This window comes from Cebus imitator, unplaced genomic scaffold (assembly GCF_001604975.1).
Source record: "Cebus imitator isolate Cc_AM_T3 unplaced genomic scaffold, Cebus_imitator-1.0 Scaffold172, whole genome shotgun sequence".
Taxonomy (NCBI): Eukaryota; Metazoa; Chordata; class Mammalia; order Primates; family Cebidae; genus Cebus; species Cebus imitator.
Window position 1 is genome coordinate 3,189,201 of NW_016107487.1, and position 24,338 is coordinate 3,213,538.

General features: G+C 37.8%; 1 protein-coding gene and 1 non-coding gene across 4 annotated transcripts in view; both read right to left on the minus strand.

Annotated features, from left to right (window-relative positions):
* The window catches only part of MTA3 (metastasis associated 1 family member 3), a 290,525-nt gene that overhangs the window by 39,024 nt on the left and 227,163 nt on the right, over positions 1–24,338 (minus strand). For 2 of the 3 annotated variants that reach the window (XM_037744410.1, XM_017544868.2), the window contains exons 10-15: positions 23,641–23,715; positions 21,594–21,652; positions 15,871–15,995; positions 12,800–12,951; positions 11,760–11,982; positions 2,277–2,363 (exon numbers count right to left, since the gene is read on the minus strand). In XM_037744410.1, the coding sequence (XP_037600338.1) occupies positions 2,277–2,363; positions 11,760–11,982; positions 12,800–12,951; positions 15,871–15,995; positions 21,594–21,652; positions 23,641–23,715 (721 nt within the window). The remainder of the gene's footprint in view (positions 1–2,276; positions 2,364–11,759; positions 11,983–12,799; positions 12,952–15,870; positions 15,996–21,593; positions 21,653–23,640; positions 23,716–24,338) is intronic. The other variant, XM_017544869.2, reaches the window with a different exon arrangement.
* LOC119473654 lies at positions 8,176–8,284 on the minus strand. The gene has a single exon (XR_005202859.1). It is a non-coding gene; the product is annotated as a U6 spliceosomal RNA (small nuclear RNA).

Genomic DNA, 24,338 nt, shown 5'->3' on the forward strand with positions numbered 1-24,338 from the left:
GGGAGGAAGGGAGGGAGGAAGGAAGGAAGGAGGGGAGGGAGGAGAGAGAGAAAAAAAGAAAGGAAGAAAGGAAGGAAGGAAGGAAGGAAGGAAGGGAGAAAAGAGAGAAACAGTCCTTTCTCTGTGTCCAATGCTTATTACCTGTAATTCTTTTACAGGATCTAACCCTTTGTTTTATTGTTCCTACCTGCTTGCTTTCCTACTAGACTAAGAATTTTGAGGGCATGGTCTTACCCATCTTGGTGTTCCCCAAATCACTTAGTACAGTGCTTTCAACATATAAATATTCATAAATATATTGTATAGGGATCTGGTTTAGCTAGTAAGAACAGCACGGTGTGGGCCTATCTGGTAGATACAGAGGCCAAATTGCCCACAGTAGGAGCACACAATTATTGATGGAAAGGCTAATAATGTTATAGTCTTTTTTTTTTTTTTTTTTTTTGAGACAGGATCTCAGTTGGTCGCTCAGGCTACAGTGTAGTAGCACAATCTTGGCTCACTGCAACCACTGCCTCCTGAGCTCAAGTGATACTCCCACCTCAGCCTCCTGAGTACCTGGGACCACCGGCGCTCACCACCACACCTGCCTAATTTTTGGTAGAGACAGGGTTTTGCTATGTTGCCCAGGTTCAAACTCCTGGACTCAAGCAATGTGCCTGCCTCAGCCTCCCAAAGTGCTGGGATTACAGGCGTGAGCCACCGTGCCTGGCCTATTCCATTTTTTGTGATAAGAAACTTTCCCATGCAAGATGGGAAGGGGCATCTAGGAGTCAGTTCTGCAAAGAATACAGACAGCACTCTTCAAGGACATTATCACCATTACCTAGGTCATGCCTACAATAACCATGTGACATTTTCAGGTGATATCAAAACAACTCTTTAACCCCTGAGTAATAAAGCAAGAAATAAGGTAGTAGAGTAACATCAAAGGAGAAGCTTTGAGCCTCTGACTCCTAGGACATTCATGTAAGAACTAGATAATATACTAAATTCAAGACTACACTTTGATTTTTAAAAGAGTCAATGTCTGCAGTCTGAACATTTCATAATTATAAATCTTTCTGTCAAAGCAACTCTGAGTACATATTTCACTTTACTGAAAAAGATCTATGAGAAGCACAAAAACATGCCATTCTTGCTTCTAGGTATGCAAAAAACCATTATTTTTTAAGTTATTGCTCTTAAAACTGTTTAAACAAAGAAATTATTGCATAGCAATTTTATACTATTCTTAATTGTTATATTTCCACATAACAATGGAACCATCATCTTTGGAAATTTCTAAGTTAGATGGCATGATAAAAACCAGAAAGCAATACAAATGCCTCCCCTTCAAAGTAAACCACACTAAAACTACAAATATTTTAGGCCTGGCACTGTGGCTCACACCTGTAATCCCAGCACTTTGGGAAGTCAAGGCAGGAGGACCGCTTGAGGCCAGGGGTTTGAGACCAGCCTGGGCAACATAGCAAGACCCTGTCTCTACAAAAAAGCAAATAAAAAATTAAAACCTATAAATATTTTAAGGTAAGTTATAAACCAGTTTGATCTCATTTTAATAAGTAAATCCGCTATTTAAAAAGAGGTGAGGGCCGGGCGCAGTAGCTCACGCCTGTAATCGCAGAACTTTGGGAGGCCGAGGCGGGTGGATCACGAGGTCAAGAGATCGAGACCATCCTGGTCAACATGGTGAAACCCCGTCTCTACTAAAAATACAAAACATTAGCTGGGCATGGTGGCGCGTGCCTGTAGTCCCAGCTACTCAGGAGGTTGAGGCAGGAGAATTGCCTGAACCCAGGAGGCGGAGGTTGTGGTGAGCCGAGATCGCGCCATTGCACTCCAGCCTGGGTAACGAGAGCGAAACTCCATCTCAAAAAAAAAAAAAGAGGTGAGGTGAGTCAGAAACAGGGGAAGGATCTGAAGAATATTAAGAGTATTCATCTTAATAACTGAATGCTTATTTTCTTTTTTGCTTAATCTGCATTTATTTCCATGAATATACATTACATTTTTATTCAATGGCTTTTTTGAAAAAGTAAACATATACCATACCTTGTGTGTGTGTGCGTGCGTGTGTGTGTGTGTGTGTGTGTGTGATGTGTTGGTAATAAAAGTTTCCAAAACAAAATAAACACACTGTATAGATAAAAGGTATCAAATTTCGACTATTTGAAAGGCCTGAATTAGTTTAGGTATGTCCATTTAGAATGGCCAAATATCTATAATATTCAGAGACCACTCTTTGAGTTTTTCCTCTATTAGAAAATACCTACCTAAATACCCAATGATACATGCCAAAGGTTTCCTAGTGCTTTTGCTTTTCAGTGGACTTCCAGAGAGTTCTGCATGTCTGTCTGCATCTGAGGAAAGAAAGAAACATGGAGACAACCAATGAAACAGATCTCTCTACCCAGACTACACACACCACAGAAATAAAGGTACAAGTGGAAAACAGTACAAAATAGCCACCAGATTCCTGCATAATTTCCTTTTGGGTTTGAGAAAATGGTTTCTAGGTCTTGTTCCCAATTGCTAAATCAGATTTACATAAAATAACATGTAATTATTATTAGTAGTAGTATTTTGAGATGGAGTCTCACTCTGTTGCCCAGGCTAGAGTGCAATGGTGTGATCTCAGCTCACTGCAACCTCCACCTCCCAGCTTCAAGCAATTCTCTTGCCTCAGCCTCTTGAGTAACTGGGATTACAGGCGTGCACTACCACATCGGGCTAATTTTTGTGTTTTTAGTAGAGACAGGGTTTCAGCATGTTGGCCAGGCTGGTCTTGAATTCCCAACCTTGCAATCCGCCCACCTCGGCCTTCCAAAGTGTTTGGATTACAGGCATGAGCCATTGTGCCTAGCCAACATGTAATTATTAATAATAATTTACATGCAATAGAATACAGACAGCACTCTTCAAGGACATTACACCATTACCTAGGTCATGCCTACAATAACCATATATTTCATGGGCTATCAAACAACTCATTAATCCCTGAGCAAAAAAAAAAAAAAAAAAGCAGAGTAATATGGAAAACACTCACTTTAAAGCCCCACGTGGGTATAGCTAACACACATCCAACATACTCGTGCTTTTTTATTGTGCGTACCCATCTGAAAAGTGACAGAAAGATGCTTCATTTCTAGCCATGACATTTCTATGGTAGAATAATGTCCATAGAGCGCAAGGTGGAATCTGTCCTAATAGAAGATTGATGTGGCATGAAAGACAAATGACGGCTTCTAAAGGAAATATACTTGGCCATCCCTTCCCCACTGTGAAGTCTTAACCCATCTTGGTGAAACTCAATTGTTAGATTAGGGACTTGCAAGAGTCATGATGGGCCATTTGGTTTTATCACTGGTTTTATACCCCTGATCTCTTTACTATGATATAATTGGTGCTGAGACTTAAAAGGCTCCTGTGTGCAAACAGAGTACTTCATCCAACAGTCAGAATAGTAAGAAACTGTGAGGCTGGGTATTAACAATCAAAGTTTTCATGACGCTCATTGTAACCTATTGTAAGACATTTTCAGACAAAGAAAAATAAAGCATACAATACAAAAGTTCTGTGTTTTAATTAGCTGTCATTTGGATAGAAGAGTAGATGTGCAAGACAAAGGGACAAAACAAAATGTACATTGAAATATTTTAATTCACAGATATTGTCATAAATATTAACAGAATCACTTTAGCTTGTATGAGTCTACTATGTTTATTCCTTTTCCCCCACCTTCAAATATTTGACAAAAATGTCCCACAGGTTTTCTGATCTACTAAAAAATTTTTCCTTTTGCAAACTGAGACATTTCTAGGCATACATATAGGAAATTTCCTTTGCTATCCATAGGAATTATTTGCTTTACTAGAGTTAAAATGCCCAATTCAGTCTGGAACTTCAAATAATTTTAAATAAAAATTAAGTTTTATGGACTCTTTTCTGAAAATTATTAAACAGAAGGTGGCAAAAGAGCATTTTAAAAGAATTCTCTTTGTGTTTAAAAAAAGCACAATGAGATACTGTCTCACACTAGTCAGAATGGCTATCATTAAAAAGTAAAAAATTACAGATGCTGGCAGAGGAAATAGAGGTTGTGGAGAAAAAGAAATGCTTGTACACAGTTGATGGGAGTGTAAATTAGTTCAACCACTGTGGGAAACAGTGTGGTGATTCCTCAAACAGCTGAAAACAGAACCACCATTTGACTCAGCAATCCCATTACTGGGTATATACCCAAAGGAATATAAATCATTCTATTATAAAGACACATGCATGTATATGTTCAGGGAAACACTATTCACAACAGTAAAGACATGGAATCAACCTAAATTTCCATCAATGATAGACTGGATAAGGAAAATGTGGTACATATACACACCACGGAATACTATGCAGCCAGAAAAAAAAGAATGAGATCATGTCCCTTGCAGGAACATGGATGGAGCTGGAGGCCATTATCCTTAGCAAACTAATACAGCAACAGAAAACCAAACACTGCATGTTCTCACATATAACTCGGAGCTAAATGATGAGAACTCATGGACACGCAGAGGGGAGCAGCAGACACTGGGGCCTACTGGAGGGTGGAAGGTGAGAGGAGGAAGAGGATCAGGAAGTATAACTACCGTAATGGGTACTGGGCTTAATCATTGGATGATGAAATAATCTGTACAACAAACCCCTATGACACAAATTTACCTATATAACAAACCTGCACATGCTCCCCTGAAATTAAAAGTTAAAAAATAAGTTGAAAAACATTAAAATAGACAAAGCACATACTGCAGAGAGCCTAAAACAATCAGGAATCTGAATATATAGCCCCTAAATATTGGCTAATTATTATGCAACCACTGACAAGTATAAATGATCCAATTTCTTTTCTTCCTATTCAGATGATTCTCATGAAAAAATAAATTACAAAGCTATGAAGCTTTTCACCTGTTGTTGAATAATAGTGAAGATACAGGCAGAAATGTAATAAATATATTTTGGAAGAGTAATCTAAATAAACACTAGGAAGCAACCCAAACCCTGTAAGGATCAAACGCTTGCCAAACCACTGAGTTAACACTACATAATTTCTTGCTAATATTACGGATTCACCTGAAATTCAAGTTATATTTGGGATAAGGACAAGATGCATTTTTCTTTCTTCTCTATTAATAAAATAAAGCTGGAATGAATCATATTGGTTACTTCTCAATGTCTTGACAAAGGTAGTCACCATATTACTAGTAATAAGATTTGCTTTTTATTCCAGTCTGTAAGACTCAAAGGAAAACTGCCAATATGGCACCAGTTGATAGACATTGATGGCTATTATCAACAAATCCATCAAAGAGATCAACACAATACCCAAAGATGTTTCATTTTAAACTACATTATTTGCTTCTAATATCTGATCAAAAATAGTAGAATTAATTATGTGATGTTCCAAGTGACAATTTGCATTACAGAGTACCTTGAGTGGGAGATCAAAGCTTTTTGGGATGCATATTTCACTGATCCTCATTATATTTTATAAAAAGTTCCAGCATGATCATGCAACTGCACTCCAGGCTGGGTGACAGAGCGAAACCCTGTCTCAAAAAAAAAAAAAAAAAAAAAAAAAAAAAAAAAAGTAGTTGGTGGCAAGAATTATGTCTCAACTGTGAAAAAATTAGAAAAGGTTCTAGGACTACCTTAGTCAGCCTTTAACCTAAGAAAAGTTGTAGCCATTCAGTAGGAAAAATACAGACAGTCCTGAAGAAATAGATATAAGCAGGATTATCTGGCCCACACTTGAGTTAGTTAGAAGGAATCCTAGGCTGCATTCAATGCCAGGCCAACAGTGGTGCCAACTTGTCAGTCAGTCCTTGCTCCCAAATGACTCACTTAATTCCACTTCAGCATGGAGATAGGCATTTGAAGTGCACAGATAATGAAAGCAATCTGAAAAATGCCCAAAGAGCCCAGAAGGAATCAAAACCTGTCCAGAGAGAACATCTGTTATCTCACTCAAGTGACTGGACACAAGGAGCATGTCTTCAGTTTCCTATAGCAGGGGTCCCCAAACCCCAAGCCTTGTACTGGTACTAGTGGAAGCAAGTTAGGAACTGGGCTGCACAGCAGGTGAGCATTACCACCTGAGCTCCGCCTCCTGTCAGATCAGTGGCAGCATTAGATTCTCATAGGCATGCAAACCCTATTGTAAACTGCCATGCGAGGGATCTACGTTGCCTGCTCCTTATGAGAACCTAACTAATGCCTGATAATCTGAGATGGAACAGTTTCATCCCAAAACCATCCCTGCCCCCACCACCCAGTCCGTGTAAAAACTGTCTTCCATGAAACCGGTCCCTGGTACCAAAAAGGTTGGGGACCACTGTCCTAGATGATGATCTGTACTTCCTTTCTAGGGTTAACCTAGAAATACACTATGACTTTTATTGAAACTCATGGTTGTTTTCTGCAATGTTTTGTAAATATTGGGGGCAGTGAGAGAAATCCTGCAAAACACACAGAATTCACAAAAACAGCCCACATGTGCATTCAACACCCGTGTCGAGATAAAACTATCAGTAGAGTTTGCCTCTAGAACTGTAAAAACAAGACACAAAACCCAGGTATCATGAATTTTTTTTACAAATTCAACTATTAATATGTCTTTTTAAAAAACGCTGCTTGGGAAATACATCATAAACAAGTCAAAGGTGAAACGGGGGAACTATTGGTATCACATATCACAGATTAAGAGCTAACTTTGTTAAAATATAAAAAGTTCCCACAAGTCAGTAAGACTTCCAATAGAAAACAGGCCAGGGGCAAAAGCAGTTGACAGAAAAGGAGATAAGTGGTTTTCAAATATATGCAAAGATTTCCATCTCATTCAAAATGAGAAATGCAAGCTAATATAACACGTCATGTGTCAACTAGTCAAGGGTTTCAAAGATGGGTAACACTACCAGGAAAAGTTCTAGAGAAATAGGCATTGTCTAGACGTTGTGAGTGGGAGTGTGAATCGCAGTTTTTCTAAGGGCAATAAAACTACCAAAATTCAAAATGTATGCTTCTTGGCCCCAACTTTTACTTTCAGGTTCTATCTTGTAAAGAACATTCTCATTTTGTATATCAGTATGAAATTATATCCGTATAACGATATTTGTTGCAACATTATTTGATAGAAAATGACTGAAAATAACTTAAAAGCTTTAACAGGGAACTGGTTAAGTTATAGTACAACAAAATATGCAGCTGACACACAAAGGAGGCAGTTCTCAATGCAGTGGCATGGTATGTTAAGTAAAAAGAAGCAATGGACAGAGCAATATAGACAGTATGTTAACATCATATAGAAACAAAGAATAAACCTACTTAGATTCTTATAGATGCACAGAATACTTTTGGATACTTAAGGTAACAATGATAGTGGTTATCAACAAATGGGGTAAATCAGGAATGAGAAATGTGATGAATTTCTAACCACTTTTGTACCTTTAGAAAAATTTTAAAGTATCCATTCAAAACCAAATTTTTATTAAAAAAAAAAAAAAGCTCCCTGGGCTTATACCACAAGGCACAGACTAAAAAAATTTTACCAAAAATACCAAAAGACGAAAACCAACTATTCTCTCGTTTCAAGCTTAAAATTTCAGAAAAGCTTATACAATCACTAACTTTTGCTGAGAAATCTCTAGAAAAATCTCATAAAACAAATTTCTCATGAAATGGCATCTTGAGATACTTCCAAAGTTGAACTAGCATCTTCAAACAGAAAAACAGCTCCAGGCTCCTCCCAAATAACCTCACACTGGGGAATATTGTGGCCCATTCAAGTCTAGTGTGTTATCAGCCCAAACCACTTCACTGACTTTGCAAGCTACCAAGGTGCCAGGTAAATCATCTGGATTTACTTTTCCAGGCACTTTGGTTTCATCTCTAGAATGTTGCTAATACACCTACTTCTATTTAACCTTAGTCTGTGAGGAACCTGAGTCTCAAGTGGTGATAATCCTGTGCACATCAGGTGTTTGGATAATTCTGCAGCTCTTTGGTGAAGTCTCTGAAATAATGTCTGATGCCAGTTAACAGAGGAACGCCACTCTCTCATACATAGCTTTTTTACTGGGGGGGGGGCACCTCAAGGGGGAAAAGAGAAAAGATGGCTGAACTATTTTTTTTTAATAAAATATGGAACGCTTCACTAATTTGTGTTGTCATCCTTGCTTAGGAGCCATGACATTCTTTTCTATATCGTTCCAATTTTTAGTATATGTGCTGCTGAAGTGAGCATGATGTTCAAACTTGGTATTTTGCAACCTTGCTGTTGGGCCACAAATCTTAAGAACACGGTACTTTTCTTTATGCAATGAAAGATTTTGGTCTACCAATTCATTTTTAATAAGCACTATCTACATGGTAGAACTGACTCAGGCATTTTACTAATGTTAGTAACTTTTGGCATGGATTTATATATTCACATATAAAGAATTATTATTAATATTTAGATATTTGAGAAACTGGTTTAAAAAATCAGTTTTTCATAGTGAGGCCCCATCTCTTAAAAAAATAAATTAACCAGGTGTGGTGGGTCACACCTGTAGTCCCACCTACTTAGAAGGCAAGAGGATCACTTGGGCCCCAGAGTCCAAGACTACACTGAGCTATGATGGTGCCACTGTACTCCACAGCCTGGGCAACAGAGCAAGACCCTGTCTCTTAAAAAAAAAAAATCCTACATATGGATGAAGAGTAGTAAATCTTCCCACCCCTTGCCCTCAGCCTCCCAGTTTCCCTTCCCTCTTTACATATTTTTTGTAAAGTCATTACTCTTTACATATTCTTTGAGATATTTTATGCATCTGCAAAATATCTCAAAGAATATGCTTGTTTTACTATATGCTTTAATACAGGTTAAAAAGAAAAGAAAAGAAAAGAAAAAAAGCAGAGTATAGCTGTAGCCAAAAAAAAAGAAAAACAAAAAAACAGTTCTCCAAGCAGGCATTACCCTATAAATAAAGAACTCAAGATTATCCTCTCCCTTATCTAATTGAAAGTTTATCTCTTTAGCTCCCATTTCTTCACTTTTATGCTGTCCTCCCATAAACTGACTATGACACTGGTTGTGATGGTTCTGGCATGGCCAGAGGCAATAAAAGGGGTCAACTTCTACAGTGCTTGGAAGTTTCAAGCTCATAGGGAAAAACTACTTTCCTCTCCCAAGATGATACATCATTCTAAAATGCATTCATTAGAACTCTAGATCCATCAATATTTTGAGAATAGTCAACTTCTGCCTTATCTGAAAGTACTGCATCACAGTGATTCTTAACTTTTTGCAGGGTGGAGGAGGGCCTAACACTGCCTTTGAGAAAGTAAGGAAAACTTACTGGAAACCACCCCCTCCACACACATCTATACACTCCCAGGAGCACAAGTAGACCACAGACATGGTTGCCTATGGACATCAGGTTGCTAATACCCAATCTCCCTCACAGGTCAAGATCAAGGCATCTGCTGAAGAGGTTGTAAGTATAAGAACAGAAGAGATGACAGAATAATCAATTAGATGTTAGGAAAAGTTCATTAATTGCTTATGTGAAAAAAAAATAACTGAGTAGATGGCTGCAAAACATTTGTCATTTTAAATCTTAAGGTAAAATTATTTAAGAATCTCATTATGTAAAACTCAACGACTGGTGAAGCTAAATACAAAACAAAACAATATATGCTCTGTGAATTTCATCCAGATAAATGACCGCTCTTGTATTATTATAATCTATATACTTATAGAAATAAAATACAGGTAACTTAATTATGATCCCTTTTAGCAGTAAGCCCCTTCAATTGAGAAAAAAATTAGAATGAGATGAAAGAAAAATACACTTCACTGAAGAATAATCAAAATAAACACAATGTGCAAACTAACTGAAAATTAACAGATGAGCCCTGGGGAAACAGAGTTTCCTCAGCAGCCAATTGAGTTGGTGATGGTTTCTCTTCCAATCCTAGGAACTAAGATGATACTGGATCCCCACCAATATTAATGGAAAAGTTACATTCATTTTCATTCTTAAATGTTTCACTTTTTTTTTTTTTTAAGACAGTCTCTGTCGCCCAGGCTGGAGTGCAGTAGTGCGATCTCAGCTCACTGCAACCTGTCTCCCAGGTTCAAGAGATTCTCCTGCCTCAGCCTCCCAAGCAGATGGGATTACAGGTATTTGTCACCACTAATGGCTGATTTTTGTATTTTTAGTAGAGACATGGTTTCACCATGTTGGTCAGGCTGGTCTCGAACTCCTGACTGACCTCAGATCATCTGTGCATTGCGGCTTCCGAAAGTGCTGGGATTATAGGCATGAGCCACCACACCAGGCCTTCACCATTTTTTTAATTTAAAAAATTGTATAAAAATGTGTTTTATAAATGAGTTGAACAATTTGGAATAATACAAATATGTCCAAGTCCCAAAATGGGAAAGTGGTAACATAAGTCCATGGAGTCTCAAATGTTTGCACAAAACCTAAATAGAAGCCAAAAACTCTCAAATATACATCAATCTAATATAGTAATTTCCCCTCTGTGGGACTCTGACATTGTTACCAATGTCAACTCCCTTTACAAAGCATTTTTCTTCTTATAGAGCTATTACTTAAGTTGTAAAGCCTTTCAACTATTCTGCTAAAAATTATCTTTAGGAACAAAAATGTTTTTTTCAGTCATCATTCCTTTTATTGATATCCTCCTTAAATTAAAGAGAAGCCTCTCATAATAAGAGATTTCTTAGAATGGCTTCAAGATTTCCTATCTCTTAAGCCAGATAGCAGGTTTTCTCATCCCTTAGGGAACAAAAGCTACACGGCTCTAACATGCTAGCCTGGAATGTGACTCTGAAGCTAACATATTAATTACAGTATACTGTCAGAGACATGTAATATCAAAACAATCCACCATTCATTGATACATATGATCTCTGTGCTAACAAAAGTAAAAAGAAAAAAAAAAAAGATAAGCAAGACCAAATGTGTTGAAAATAAGAGTAGTAAGTCATGTTAATATTATGTGGTGATAGATACGATACATGATCATGAAATGGAAAACAAACTGCACAGACTGCTCAACTGTAAGTTTAGGTGCTAGCTTATGAAAAGGAAATGTATACTTTCAGAAAATTCACCTAAAAATGAATTTAAAATTTACTTATAATTTGCTAGACCTTCTAATAAATATATAATTTGTTATGAAGCACTGGTGAATTTCCATGTTGTATGACAACTGTTAAAGGTTGATGGGAAAAATGAGAGGTTTACAAAGACATACAATCTCTAATTAGTGTAAATTGGCAAATTTTATTTAAACCTAATGAATCCATATAAGACTGGACTGTTCTATCTCATTATAACAGCATCCTTAGGGGTGACATTGTGGCACTACCTAAGAGGTAAAAGTGCATCAATAAGAGCTCTGTAGGCAATTCCATCACAAAACCCCATGGGATAGGATCATCACCTCCCACCAATCTTTTGCTGAGCACTACTCTCTGGTAAAGAATACAGAGGTTTCAATATTTTGATTTTTTTTTCCAGGTTGGCATGATACAAATGGCAGCAGACAAAAACAATGTTAAAAAAAAAATAAACCAAATAAAAGGCTGTACACAAGAACTTATGTTTATTGCAAACAAACAAACAAAAAAAAAAGGAAAGAGAAGAAAAGAGAAAATGGTCAGAAGCACAACATATAAGGTTAAGAATTTAAAAGCATCTTACATTCTGCCCTAATGGCAGCATAATTAATAGCAACAAATGGCCGTCTTGCTGCCTGCCGCAGCCGGAGAGTATTTTTGCAGACCTGACGAGCAAATTTTGTGAAATATGTAGTATGAAGGAAGAAAGCTTGGCGGGTCTTCACTGCAGACTTTGGACTCCCAGTGTTTCGGACTGGCATCCCCTGCATGGCCTGGCGGGACACATGACTTCTAACACGAGGGTCCTGCAAAATCAGAAAGCAACAAACACTCAAAGAAATGAACTTTCCCAAACACATTATCATTTGCATCACACTCAGAGAAAAGTATAACTTTTAAATCTTGTTTGAAGCATCTGTAATGTCACTTGGTGCACTACCTCTAAAAGAGAGAATTAAAGTGTGCACTTTTGGGAAAGAGGTGGGAAGCAGAGAAGGGAACTGTGGGGAATACTGTACTGTTGTACAGGAATCCAAAATCACATTCACAATAAATAGTAAGAAACTTCCAAGGGGGTTAACTATACTTTTTTTATTTTTTATTTTTATTAAGAAGTCCTGAGAGCCCAACAGCACTGAAAAAGGGTAGTTGCCCATTGGTAAACACAGGTGCTTGGCATCTTCAATCCATGAGGATTTTACCAAAATCACATTGAAACTGTTGTTCACCTCAAGATTAAATCCATACTTCTTGACCCTCCAAAATAGTCACAGGAAGAAAAATGCTCAATTTGCATTTATGACTTTATGTAGAAAGACTAGTCTTCAACAGTATGTAAAGCTTACCAACTGTTTTCAAAAGCAATTAAACATTTAATTTCTAAGCTTTCTGCTTACGCTAACATACTCATTTTTTTGTCTGAGACCAATATTCTGAATACCTGACAAAATTTAACTTCTCCCTGCTTCTCTCCACACCCACCCTGAATATTGTAGTGCTGTGTCTGGCTATAAAGGTAGCTCTCTTCATTTTTTAATTATCCTATACTGTACTTCTGTTTCCAAGGAATATTCAAGCCATTTAAAAACATGGCATTTTTCAACATTCAAAAGACTACTGTACCTCTGTAGTTGGGCTAGGAGATAACTTGTCTTCTTCTGACTGGGTGGGCATTTTCAGGCCTCCATATTTTTTCCAATAAAGCCAACAAATTGCACATAATCTACACTGCATATTAGGTGGGCCCCAAGAATACCACTGGTGAGACTGGGTAGCTAAAGCAGAAGAAAAACAAAAATTTTTTAAAATGCTGTTTAATTTGTAACATCAACACAAAACAATCAAATATTTTTAAAATATTTGTCATCCTTAGTTTACAATGTTATTTTTCCCATCTTACAAGTTCAAACGTAATAGTATATTTGTGTGTTTTTTAATATTCAGAATTTATTAAACCAACTTATTTCTATTATATATAAAGTGGTTATAGCCCTATTAAGAGAAGCTATTAGGTGAGGCTTCCTATATTATGCATTGTGCTGCTGAGGAAGTTTTTGTTTTGTTGATTAAAAATGCTCTACTGTGTATGTTTCTGGAAATAGGTTCTCAAAAAAAGATATTAGTTGTATTTAAAAAAAATAATAATAATAAATCCAGATTTCCAAACCTAGGGTTCCGATAAAACTCCAGGGATTATTTAAGCTATTCAGGGAGGTCCCATTGATAAAGTCAGGACTCTAATAAAAACAGGTATCTGTCAGCCGGGTGTGGTGGTGGTAGCAGCTATAGTCCCAGCTACTAGGGAGGCCGAGGCAGGAGGATTGCTTGATCCTGGGAGGTAAGGGGGCAGTGAGCTGTGACTGCACCACTGCATTCCAGCCTGGGTGACGGAGGAGAAGGGGAGGAGGAGAGAGTCAGGGAGGGGGAGAGAGAGGGAGAGGCAGAGAAAAGATGAAAGAAACAGGTATCTGTTTTGCACTCCTTTACTTAATAGGCAAAATCCTTATTTTAAATCTCCCTTTATAGACAGAATCCCTTTCAAGACTCTAAATCCTTATCAAGTGAGCATGGGCAGCTGACATCACAGCATGCTTGAGGCCTAAAACTCAGATGATTTAACAGCTGGCTGAACACTGCAAGCTTGTGTTTGTTTTTGTTTTATAGTTTAAATTACTGACATGTAACATTTAAAGTATACCCACAATAGATCTGAAGTTTAACAGAAAACACTGAGGTTGAAACGTTAAGTTAATTAGGTGCATAAAAAATTGTAATTCTGTAAGTTTGCCTTAAAATATTATTTCTCTGACCTGTAAGTTACCTTTATCAGACTGTTCAAATGTTCAAACAGCACATCAAGATGTCAACTAACACTTCACAAACCAATGTGAAAGAGAGAAAATACAGAGACCGTTATACTCATGTTTATTGGGAACAGTATTGTATACCCATCACGTATTATTTTTGGAGAATTATTATTTTAGGCTTTTATTTGCGTAAAGCCTAAAAGCATTTCCTCCTATAATTTAGAACTAATGGAATTAGTCAAGTTGTTTCTTTAAATATAAATTTTAAAAATCTTAAACATTAAGCTATGAATCTATTTTGAATTCTAAATATAAAATTTCACTTAAAACATACATTTTGTTACACACACTAATCATACACATCATCTTAACAATTAGTGAATAAATGCTTTTCTCCTTAAATAAGTCAAATTCAATTGGAAAGTAGGTATCATTTAATAGCTTATTTATCATGCATACATAAAAATAACAGAACAATCATTAAAGGGGATATATGTGAGTGTGAAAAGAATTTCCAATTTTTTTTTTTTTTTTTTTTGACAGATTTTCACTTTGTCACCCAGGCTGGAGTGCAATGGCGTGATCTCGGCTCTCTGCAGCCTCTGCCTCCTGGGTTCAAGCAATTCTCCTGCCTCAGCCTCCCAAGTAGCTGGGAATACAGGCACGTGCCACCATGCCCAGCTAATTTTTTGTATTTTTAGTAGAGACAGCGTTTCACCACATTGGCCAGGCTGGTCTCGAACTTCTGACCTCAGGTGATTCAACCGCCTTGGGCCTCCCAAAGTTGCTGGGATTACAGGCATGGGCCACTGCACCCAGCCTGCAAGTTAAATTAAGACAGATTAAGCCACTACCACTTGTCTGCAAGATTCTTTTTATTTTCATTTAAATATACATGAAATTCAAAATCCAAGAATTGGATGCTATCCATGTAAAGGCCTGACCTAAAGAATCTAATTTTCCATAAATTGTTTCTCTTTGTGCTCCCATACTGCAAAAAACGGACATCCCCATGTACCATTTCTATGAATTCAGCAATTTGGCACACACCTTCCTTGGGATCAGCGTAATCATACTCACAGCTGTCCCTCATTCCTAGTCCTTCCTGGAGGCAGCAGGCTACATGTACTCTCAAAGAGCTCCTAAGAACCCAAGATGGGGCACCAAGTAGGTTTTCAATAAACATTAGTTTCCTTCCCTCTCCCAATCCAGGCTACCTTGACTGGAAGGAAACACAGATGATAATATCACCAATGCCCCATTAAGAGACTATCCTTGCTTGAGATTTAAAATAAACACATGAAGTCTAGCAACTACCTAACAATTCACTTCACCAACCCCATTTAACAGCCTGGGCAAATACTGCCAGCATAGATAAACACAGTGGGATCCTGAGGCCAAAAGCAAGTATCACAGAATAGCATTTCCCAAGCTGGCGCCCCAAGAAAACATGGTCTAAGTGTTATACATAGCAGCTTATCCACACAGAGGCATTTCCTATAGAATCACTTGGAGCTTTAATTTTTCAAAGTATACTGAGAAACTCCAAAGGTGGATTTATATGCATTGTGGGACCACAGTTTCTGCAAAGATAATACAACTCTGAACACAATTCAGCAACACAATTCAGCAAACACTGCTATGAAATATTCAACAAATCACAAGAGCACATCAAAGAAAATCCAATGTCTAACTTGAGTGTGTGGTACGTAATAAAGGTTCAATAAACAGTCCTGTTCCAGGCAGAAGGTAAGGAGGGGCATCTACTCATTTGGAGGAGACACTATTCTACCTTCCAAGGTGCACTGTACTGACCTCCCAGACACTCAACACTCCATGAGCCAGAACAGTTCCCCATGCTCAACTGACCTGCTGGAGGAAACTTACCATAGCAGCTTTCACAGGCTCTCCCTAAAAGGGGATTCTGAGGCTGGAACGTGGTGCCCACGGCTCCATTCACAGTACCAGGCTTCCCATTACTAGTGGATATTTGGTTGGGATTTGGTTTGCTGCTTTCAATGAAATGTAAAATAAGGTGATAAAATGATTTGTACAAGGCAAAAAGCTCTATATCAGTACTGATTTACCTTCACTATTTAATAAACAAACATTTTAAAATGTGTGGTAAATAAGAATAAACAGGTAAAAGGAAGGTGTTAAAATTAATTCAAACTACTCATCTTTACAAAACAAGCCTATGTAAAAAGAAATCTCTTATGTGTGACATTCATGAAGTAAATACTGTCTCATCTCTTTTCTGGTCCGAATACAATTTCCTTAGAACATTCTCTGACACTTTTGAAACAGACAAGTTTACTGCTTATAAATTCTCCTGAGAAAACAATTATTTAGGTCAAACAAATTAAGCGAAAGGCAACATGGTTGTGTTTCGAGAAAGCCACTATCCAGTCCCTGCTGCTGTACTCCAGGTCTCCAGGGAGCTGTAAAAAAGCCACATGCTCAGCAGATGTCCATCTCCCAGGTCACTTAGGACTTCAGGAGCTTCTGGCCACTCATGGTGACCATTCCTATTACATCTGAAATTTTATAAGGAAGATTATACAGCATTTGAAAATTTAAAAACAAAAAGGTATTTGGAGGTTTTCCTTTGTAAGAGAATTTTTTTAAGGGGAGAAAAGTGAGGCAGGAAGATAACCTGAAGCCAGGAGTTTGGAGACCAATCTGGCAACACAGTGAGACTCTGTCTCTACAAAAATAAAAATTACCCAGGCATAGTGGCATGTGCTTGTAGTCCCAGCTTCTCAGGAGGCTGGGGTGGGAGGATCAATCACTTGAGCCCAGGAGTTATAGGCTGCAGTGAGCCATGATCATGCCACTGTACTCCACTCCAGTCTAGGCAACAGAGGGAGACCCTTTCTTTTGGGGAGCAGGGAGGGGAAGAGACATCTACCAGAAGTCTACATGCAAATTTCACAAAGACCAAGTCAACAGAGCCATGAATTCCTTAGAAACATGCAGCCCAGATTATCTTGGCACTTCCTGGGCAAACAAGCCTAACTTTTCCCCATGTAGGGTAGGCTAACTCCCCCCGCTGCTTATAAGCTGTGCCCAAGAACACTCCACAGGTACATACAGTATGTTCTCAATAAATTTGTACTTTATTTAGCATGTATTTATTCAATGCCTAATAAATAAAAGTCTCTGACCTCAAGGAGCTTTCATTCTAGAGGATTTTTTGTGTTTATTTGCTAGACAGAAAATAAACAAAATAAATTAGTAAATTATTTATCAGAAACGAATGCTGAATGGCTAAATGTAGATTAGATGCTGTCTTCCCATATCTACTGACAAAATGAGACCTCACAACTATCAAGACAGCTGAAGTCAGAACTGACTCAAGGACTTCCGCTTCCCACAATTCCATTCACCTGTTAAAGCCTGGTATGTAAAGTTGGCCTGGCCTGACAGCAAAGACCCTACTTAAGATTTCACCATATTGCCAGGCTTGTCTTGAACCCCTGACCTCAGGTGATCCACCTACCTTGGCTTCCCAAAGTGCTGGGATTACAGACGTGGGCCAATGTGCCCGGCCAACAAATTGCTTTTTAAAAGACATTTTTCTTTTTTTTGAGACAGGGTCTCTCTCTGTTGCCCAGGCTGGTGTGTAATAATGTGATCACCACTCACTGCAGTCTTGACCTCCTGGGCTCAGGTGATGCTCCCACCTCAGCCTCCCAAGTAGTGTGGACCCACAGGTGTGTGCCACCTCACCTGGCTCTCTTTTTTTTTTTTTTTTTGGTAGATACAGGGACTCTATGTTACCCAAGCTGGTCTTGAATTCCTGGACTCAAGGTTTCATCCCACTTCAACCTCTCAGAATGCTGGGATTACAGGTTTGAGCTACCATGCCTCGCCTTTAAAACAGTTCTGTTTGTTTTGGAGACAGGGTCATCCAGGCTGCAGTGCAATGGCATGATCATGGCTCACTGCAGCCTCAACCTCTTAGCGTCAGGTGATCCTCCTACCTCAGCCTCCCAAGTAGCTGGGACTACAGGCATACATCACCATGCCTGGTTATAAAATAGATTTTTAAAAATTTGTTATTCGTTATCTATCTACTTAATGTTTTTAGAGACAGGTTCTCACTCTGTCACCCAGACTGGAGTGCAGTGGCATGATCACAGCTCACTGCAGCATCAAACTCCTGGGCTCAAGCAATCCTCCTACCTCAGCCTCCAAAATAGATGAGCTTACAGGCATTTGCCACCATGTCTGGATAATTTTTAAATTTTTTTGTACAGATGAGGTCTCACTGTTTTTTGCAGGCTGATCTCAAACTTATGGCCTCAAGCGATCTTCCTGCCTCAGCCTCCCAAGGTGCTGGGATTACAGGCATGAGCCACTGCACTTGGCCCTAAAACACATTTTAAATCAGATAGAAGGTGTTTCTCTTCTTATAGTTTTCAGCTGAAACTATAAAAGTGGTGATTTAGAATGACTAGCATTTTCAATAATATACAATGTTGCTGATTTTTAAAAATCTACGATATATAGAATAGAACTGATTTCCCCTTGGAGTCAAATGACTGGCCAGAGGTTTCCCAGGAATATAAAAATGTGTAACATTTAACCGAGTGCTAAGTACGTGTGTTGAAAAAGAGCTAATATAAATGTAGAGTTGAGCTGCCTTAAAAAAGAATGACAGCCAAGTTCATTGCTCAACTGAATCTAGAACATTATTCGATGAATACATCACTTGTCTTAAAGATAATAATCACAAAAGGAAAACAAGTGTGCCAAGACTGCATCTAGACGTGTGAATCACATAAAATATGTTCTGCAAAACCAAGTACCTACAGATTAATTTCCAAGGGACAAATGATTGGTGTCACTGTGACAATCTGTGACTATAAGCAAACATTTTTAACATTTTAAAAGACACATTATATGAAACTGCCCTTCCTTTTCAAATCTTCCCTCACTCCCCTCATCTGTGCTCGGGAGTCCAGCCCTCCTGCCCTCTAGAGAACACTGTATACTCAACTCCCTCTTGATCCCTCATCTGCTTGTACTTCCTTGGCTCATATGCAGCAGTGCTCACCATGCCATTGAGATCATCAATGATCTCCATGTTATTAAACTCCTTGGCTATTTCTCACCAGAATCTAACACTGTTAAATCTCTCCCCCTTCTTGAAACATACTCCTCTCTTAGCTTCTGTGATACCATACTCAACTACCTATCATTTTTTAGCTATCATATTCTATCCGATCTATAAATACCGGATTTATTCAAGGCAGAGTCAAGGCCCTTTTCTTATTGCTCTCCCTCAGAAATCTTACCTATGATTTCAAATATAATTATTATATGCTGACGGAGCTCACATATGTATCTCTAGTCCAGACCTTCCACGCTGAGTTTAAGACCAATATATCCAATATCTGGTGACAGCATATTGATACACCTCTTTTCAGATAAAATGATCCAACCTGATTCTCTGGCACAGTTTCATAGCATGGCAATCCACTTAACTGTGCCAGAAACCTAGGATTCACACTTGACACCCCCTGCCTGCCATAAGTCAGCCACCTCCAAATATCACACCATTTCCAGAGCTACTACTCTAGGTCCAGCTAGTGTTATCTTTCCTCTCCAAGCACTTCCGAACTGGTCTCCCTGCATCTACTCTTTGTCTTCTTGCCCAAACCATTTCCCAGCATATAGCAGGTGATCTCAAAGTGCTAATCTGACCAGGAATCTTTGCTTAAAATCTGTTTCCACTGTTCATGAGAACTCCTAGGTAACATAGGGAGACAGTGTCTCTACAAAAAATGAATTAGGTGTGGTGGTGCGCACCTGTGGCCCCAGCTACTTGGGGGGCTAAGGTGGGAGTATCACTTGAGCCCAGAGGTTTGAGGCTGCAGTTAGCCATGATTGCACTACTGCACTTCAACCACGGTGACAGAGCAAGACCCTATCTCACAAAACAAAAATAAAGCAAAATTTTATTTACAAAAACAAGCAGTAGGTCAGGTTTGGCCTAAGACTATAGTTTGTTGATCCCTGACTTAGACAATGTTGACTCCAAAGTCAACATAAAGCCAAATGAAAACAATTATCTGGGTTACTTGGTAAAAACTAGTTAAATGTATTATTTATTTCATGGTAGCAGCACTTTGAAGTATAAGAAAGCTGGTACGCTTGCTTATAAAAATCTAAGACACATGAGTTGCAACAGTATTATATTTTGAGAAGTGGCTCTTTTATAAATGTGTCATATAAAACATATAATTTAAAAGGAATTAGAAACCACTCTGCAGAAGGGCTAAATAAAAATTACAGACTATATAAATTACATGGTTTTCTTTTTGAGATGGAGTCTCGCTCTGTCACCATGCTGGAGTGCCGTGCCGTGCGACCTCAGCTCACTGCAATCTCCGCCACCCGGATTGAAGCGATTCTCCTGTCTCAGTCTCCCAAATAGCTGGATTATAGGCGCTCACCACCACACCCACCTAATTTTTTTTGTATTTTTAGTAGAGGTAGGGTTTCACCATGTTAGCCAGGATGGTCTCAATCTCCTGACCTCATGATCTGCCCGCCTCAGCATCCCAAAGTGCTGGAACTGCAGGCATGAGCCACCGTGCCCAGTCTGTTCTTAAAATTAAGCCAGAGTTATCTGCCTTGAGGTAAAAGATCAATATGAAAGATCACAGCTCACTGTCTATGAGGCCTTCTATATATATATAAAAACACGTATTACATAAAACAAAATTCAGGAAACAAAAAGCTAGTTATGAAACAACTGTACTTAGGTTGAAGAGTGAGAAAAGGCTTGAAGCAGCATGTAGAATCGTGTAATAAATTTCATTTAATCCTAAAAAAATCTAGGATAGAACAATATACACATGGTGCTCAATAAACCAATTCTTCCTGAACAAATGAATGACAAAACTCTGAAAATCTCAACAAAAGGCTAGAGTAACTTATTTATTTATTTATTTTTCTTTCATAATTTTTTGCAGAGGTGAGGTCCCCCAAATGTGGGATTATGAGCATGAGCTACCACACCCAGCCTCATTTAAAACAAAGCAATGGGGAAAAAAATTGCCATTCATTTTGATATGACAATGATTTTTGAATTCAAAGGATAATAATGATAGAACACTAGACACACAAAACAATGAAAACTTCTCCATTATTTATCACACATTTACCAAGTATGGTTCTAATTGCCATTAGAACCAAGAAAACAATGTAAAATCCTCAACCAAATAAACAACAAACCTCCAATTAGCAGTATGCATTACCCAAACAAAAGCTGTAGTTTGAAAAGCTGCTAACTTTCTGATACACATTTCCTTCAAATAATATAGCATTTTAGAGGTTAGTTTTCTGACACTTTCCCTGCAGCTTTGATTTGATAAAAGTATAGTGCACGGCATTCTTCCTCTAGTCTTTAGGTTAGTCTATTTGAGATTTCTCTCACTGGCTCCTTTTCCTTGCAGTGGTATAATAGTAAGTCTCATGCTTTGTAGATGAAGAAAGATACACAAAAGTTCAAATTTTGCTTAAACTGAACAAAATGACATTCTGCAATGATAAAATTAAGACCATAAGAAATACTTTAAAAGATTTCAGTTACTTACTAAGTTGGGATATATACTTGTTTCAGTTTACTCTCAGCTTCTGCTGCTTTTAGACGTTTCTAATTAAAAAGATGAATAAAACATTTTACATGCAATGCCTAATTATTACTACTTCATTTTCTTAAAATTTCACAAGAAAATATGTATTAAAGTGTAATTCAAAAATTACAATTTTAAGACAAGCTTTTCTTTCATATGCATGTTCTTAAACTGCAATAACATCGAAGAAAAGTCACTAGATTCTGCAGTACAAAACTTTAAGTATTAATACCATTTTAGCCATAGGTTTAAAAATGAAGCAACGAGTAACTCCATTTTCCATTCCTCTATGAGTGAATAAACAGGACCTTTAAAGTAACCGTTTTTACTTTTCAAATTTAGTTTCTACTTTATTTCTTATTTGCCTTTCTAGAAGAAAATACACACACACACACACACACACACACACACACACACACACAGAGAGAGAGAGAGAGAGAGAGAGAGGGAGAGAGAGACACTCTCCCTCTCTCTCTCTCTGCTTTTAGAAAAATATTCAGAGATTATTTGTTTCCAAAGTCCAGGCAAGAGGAGTAACTGTTAGCTATTCTAAGCAGAATTAAATAAGCATTTTTCTCAACTGTTGGGAGATCCACAGTAAACTTTAAACCTCAGCTGAATTCACATATTTTAGTGGAACCAATTAGGAGCCACATGTAGAGAAAGGAATGGGAAAGAGATTATGTAATCAAATCCAGACACTGACCAAGATGATAATGAAGGCAAATAGAGAAGTAAAATAACATATGGTTGATGTCCAAAAATAAGACAAACCAGAATTTAAGGCTATCTTCTATTTTCCCAATGAGGAGAAAATAGAAATACTTAGGGGAACAACTTGAAACTTTTAGAACAGGGTTGACATTTTTGAAAAGAATATTATCTACTTTTCAACCATCCTTGATAACATCAGCTCCATCTTTAGAAACTCTGTGTGATTTTAATAACACAGGTTTCCAGACTGCATCACCCTGATCTATACCTAAGTTGTTTACTTTTCAAATTATACTAATATTGACACTGAAAATTTTTCAACAAGCCATGGGTATCTATTCACTATTCGTGACCTCAACAATTCACCATAGTACTTTTGCTTTCTTTTCCATTTTTATTTATTTTAGAGACAGGGTTTTGTTATGTTGCCCAGGCTGGATATGAACTCCTAGGCTGAAGCAATCCTCCTGCCTTGGCCTCCCAAAATGCTGGGAATACAGGTGCACACCACCACACCCAGCTCACTATGATATTTTAAAAAGTGATTCTTAGATGTTTTTTTATAGCATCTAACACTTGCCACTGTATAACCTACATATATAGGAAAAATAATGTCTGTGTTAAATATATTTGCCTCTTTATCAGTTCTGATACATGCCTATACAAATATAACACAAGTATTGGCTAAAGTCATTTTGGGAAAATGTACCTTTCCCCAGAGGTAATATTACCTGCATTTAGGATATTTGAAAAGGACTCAAAAATTAAATTATTCCATTTTTTAAAATAATTTAAGAAAAAGCTTATGTACCATACCAAAACACCATACTAGTAAGATTACTACGGTTAAGGCCACAGATTTCGGGGACATATCCACACGAATGTCATGTAAAGAGGCTTCAGAAGATCTTTAAAAATATATCAAATTATATGGCTGATGACATTGGTCTAAATTTTCAATTCTTCATAAAAATAATTTGTTCAAGAGGTTTGCATTAACATCACATCTTTGGTAATTCCCATGAACTACAAAGTGATGAAGTACCAGTCAAATCCAAGGAAAATAATGCCTCTCTAGTGGTATTTCTCCAAAATATTTATCATAATTCATACTGAAGTCAAGGAAATATTATGATTAAAATCCTAAATAATATCCTAAAGACATGAAATCATGTAGTAAAGTAGTCTGGAAAAAGGTAAACAAATTTAAAATTAGTACATGATAAAAAAATATTAAAATATAAACAAAGTCAGTTTAATGCAACCATATTGGTAGCAATATGAAAAAAATTACCTGTTGCACATATCTGTCAGTAGTTTTCCACATGTAGTAATATTCAATGATGCTGGTCAATGATTTCCAAGGAAGCTGAAAAAAAATCAATATATCATCTATGTTAACATATAATAAAATGAGATGAAAATAAGCTATTATAGAAAGTGCTTTCCTTAAAAACTTTTTTTTTCTTGAGACAGACTGTCACTCTGTTGCCTAGGCTGGAATGCGGCGGGGCAGTCTCGGCTCACAGCAACCTCCGCTTCCTGGGTTCAAGCAATTCTTCTGACCTCGGCCTCCCAAGTAGCTGGGATTAGAGGCACAGGCCACCATGCCTGACTAATTTTTGTATTTTTATTAGAAACGGGTTTCACTGTGTTGGCCAGGCTGGTCTCGAACTCCTGACCTCAGGAGATCCACCTGCCTCAGCCTCCCAAAGGGCTGGGATTACAGGAGTGAGCCACTGTGATCAGCCCTGGTAACATTTCATGATTTACTTGGGAAAGTTCTTGAGCTACAGGTGGGGCTGCAGCACTATTTTAGAAACTGTATTTAAATAGCTTTAGCCTGAGTTAGGGATCACCCTGAGTCTGCAAAAACCACAGTGATATTGGGCTTGGGGCCCAAGTCCCTTAAAAAGCCTTTTCAAGAAGGATGTACACAAGCCCAGACTGTGAAGACTACAATAAATACCTAACTCTTCAATGCTCAGACAC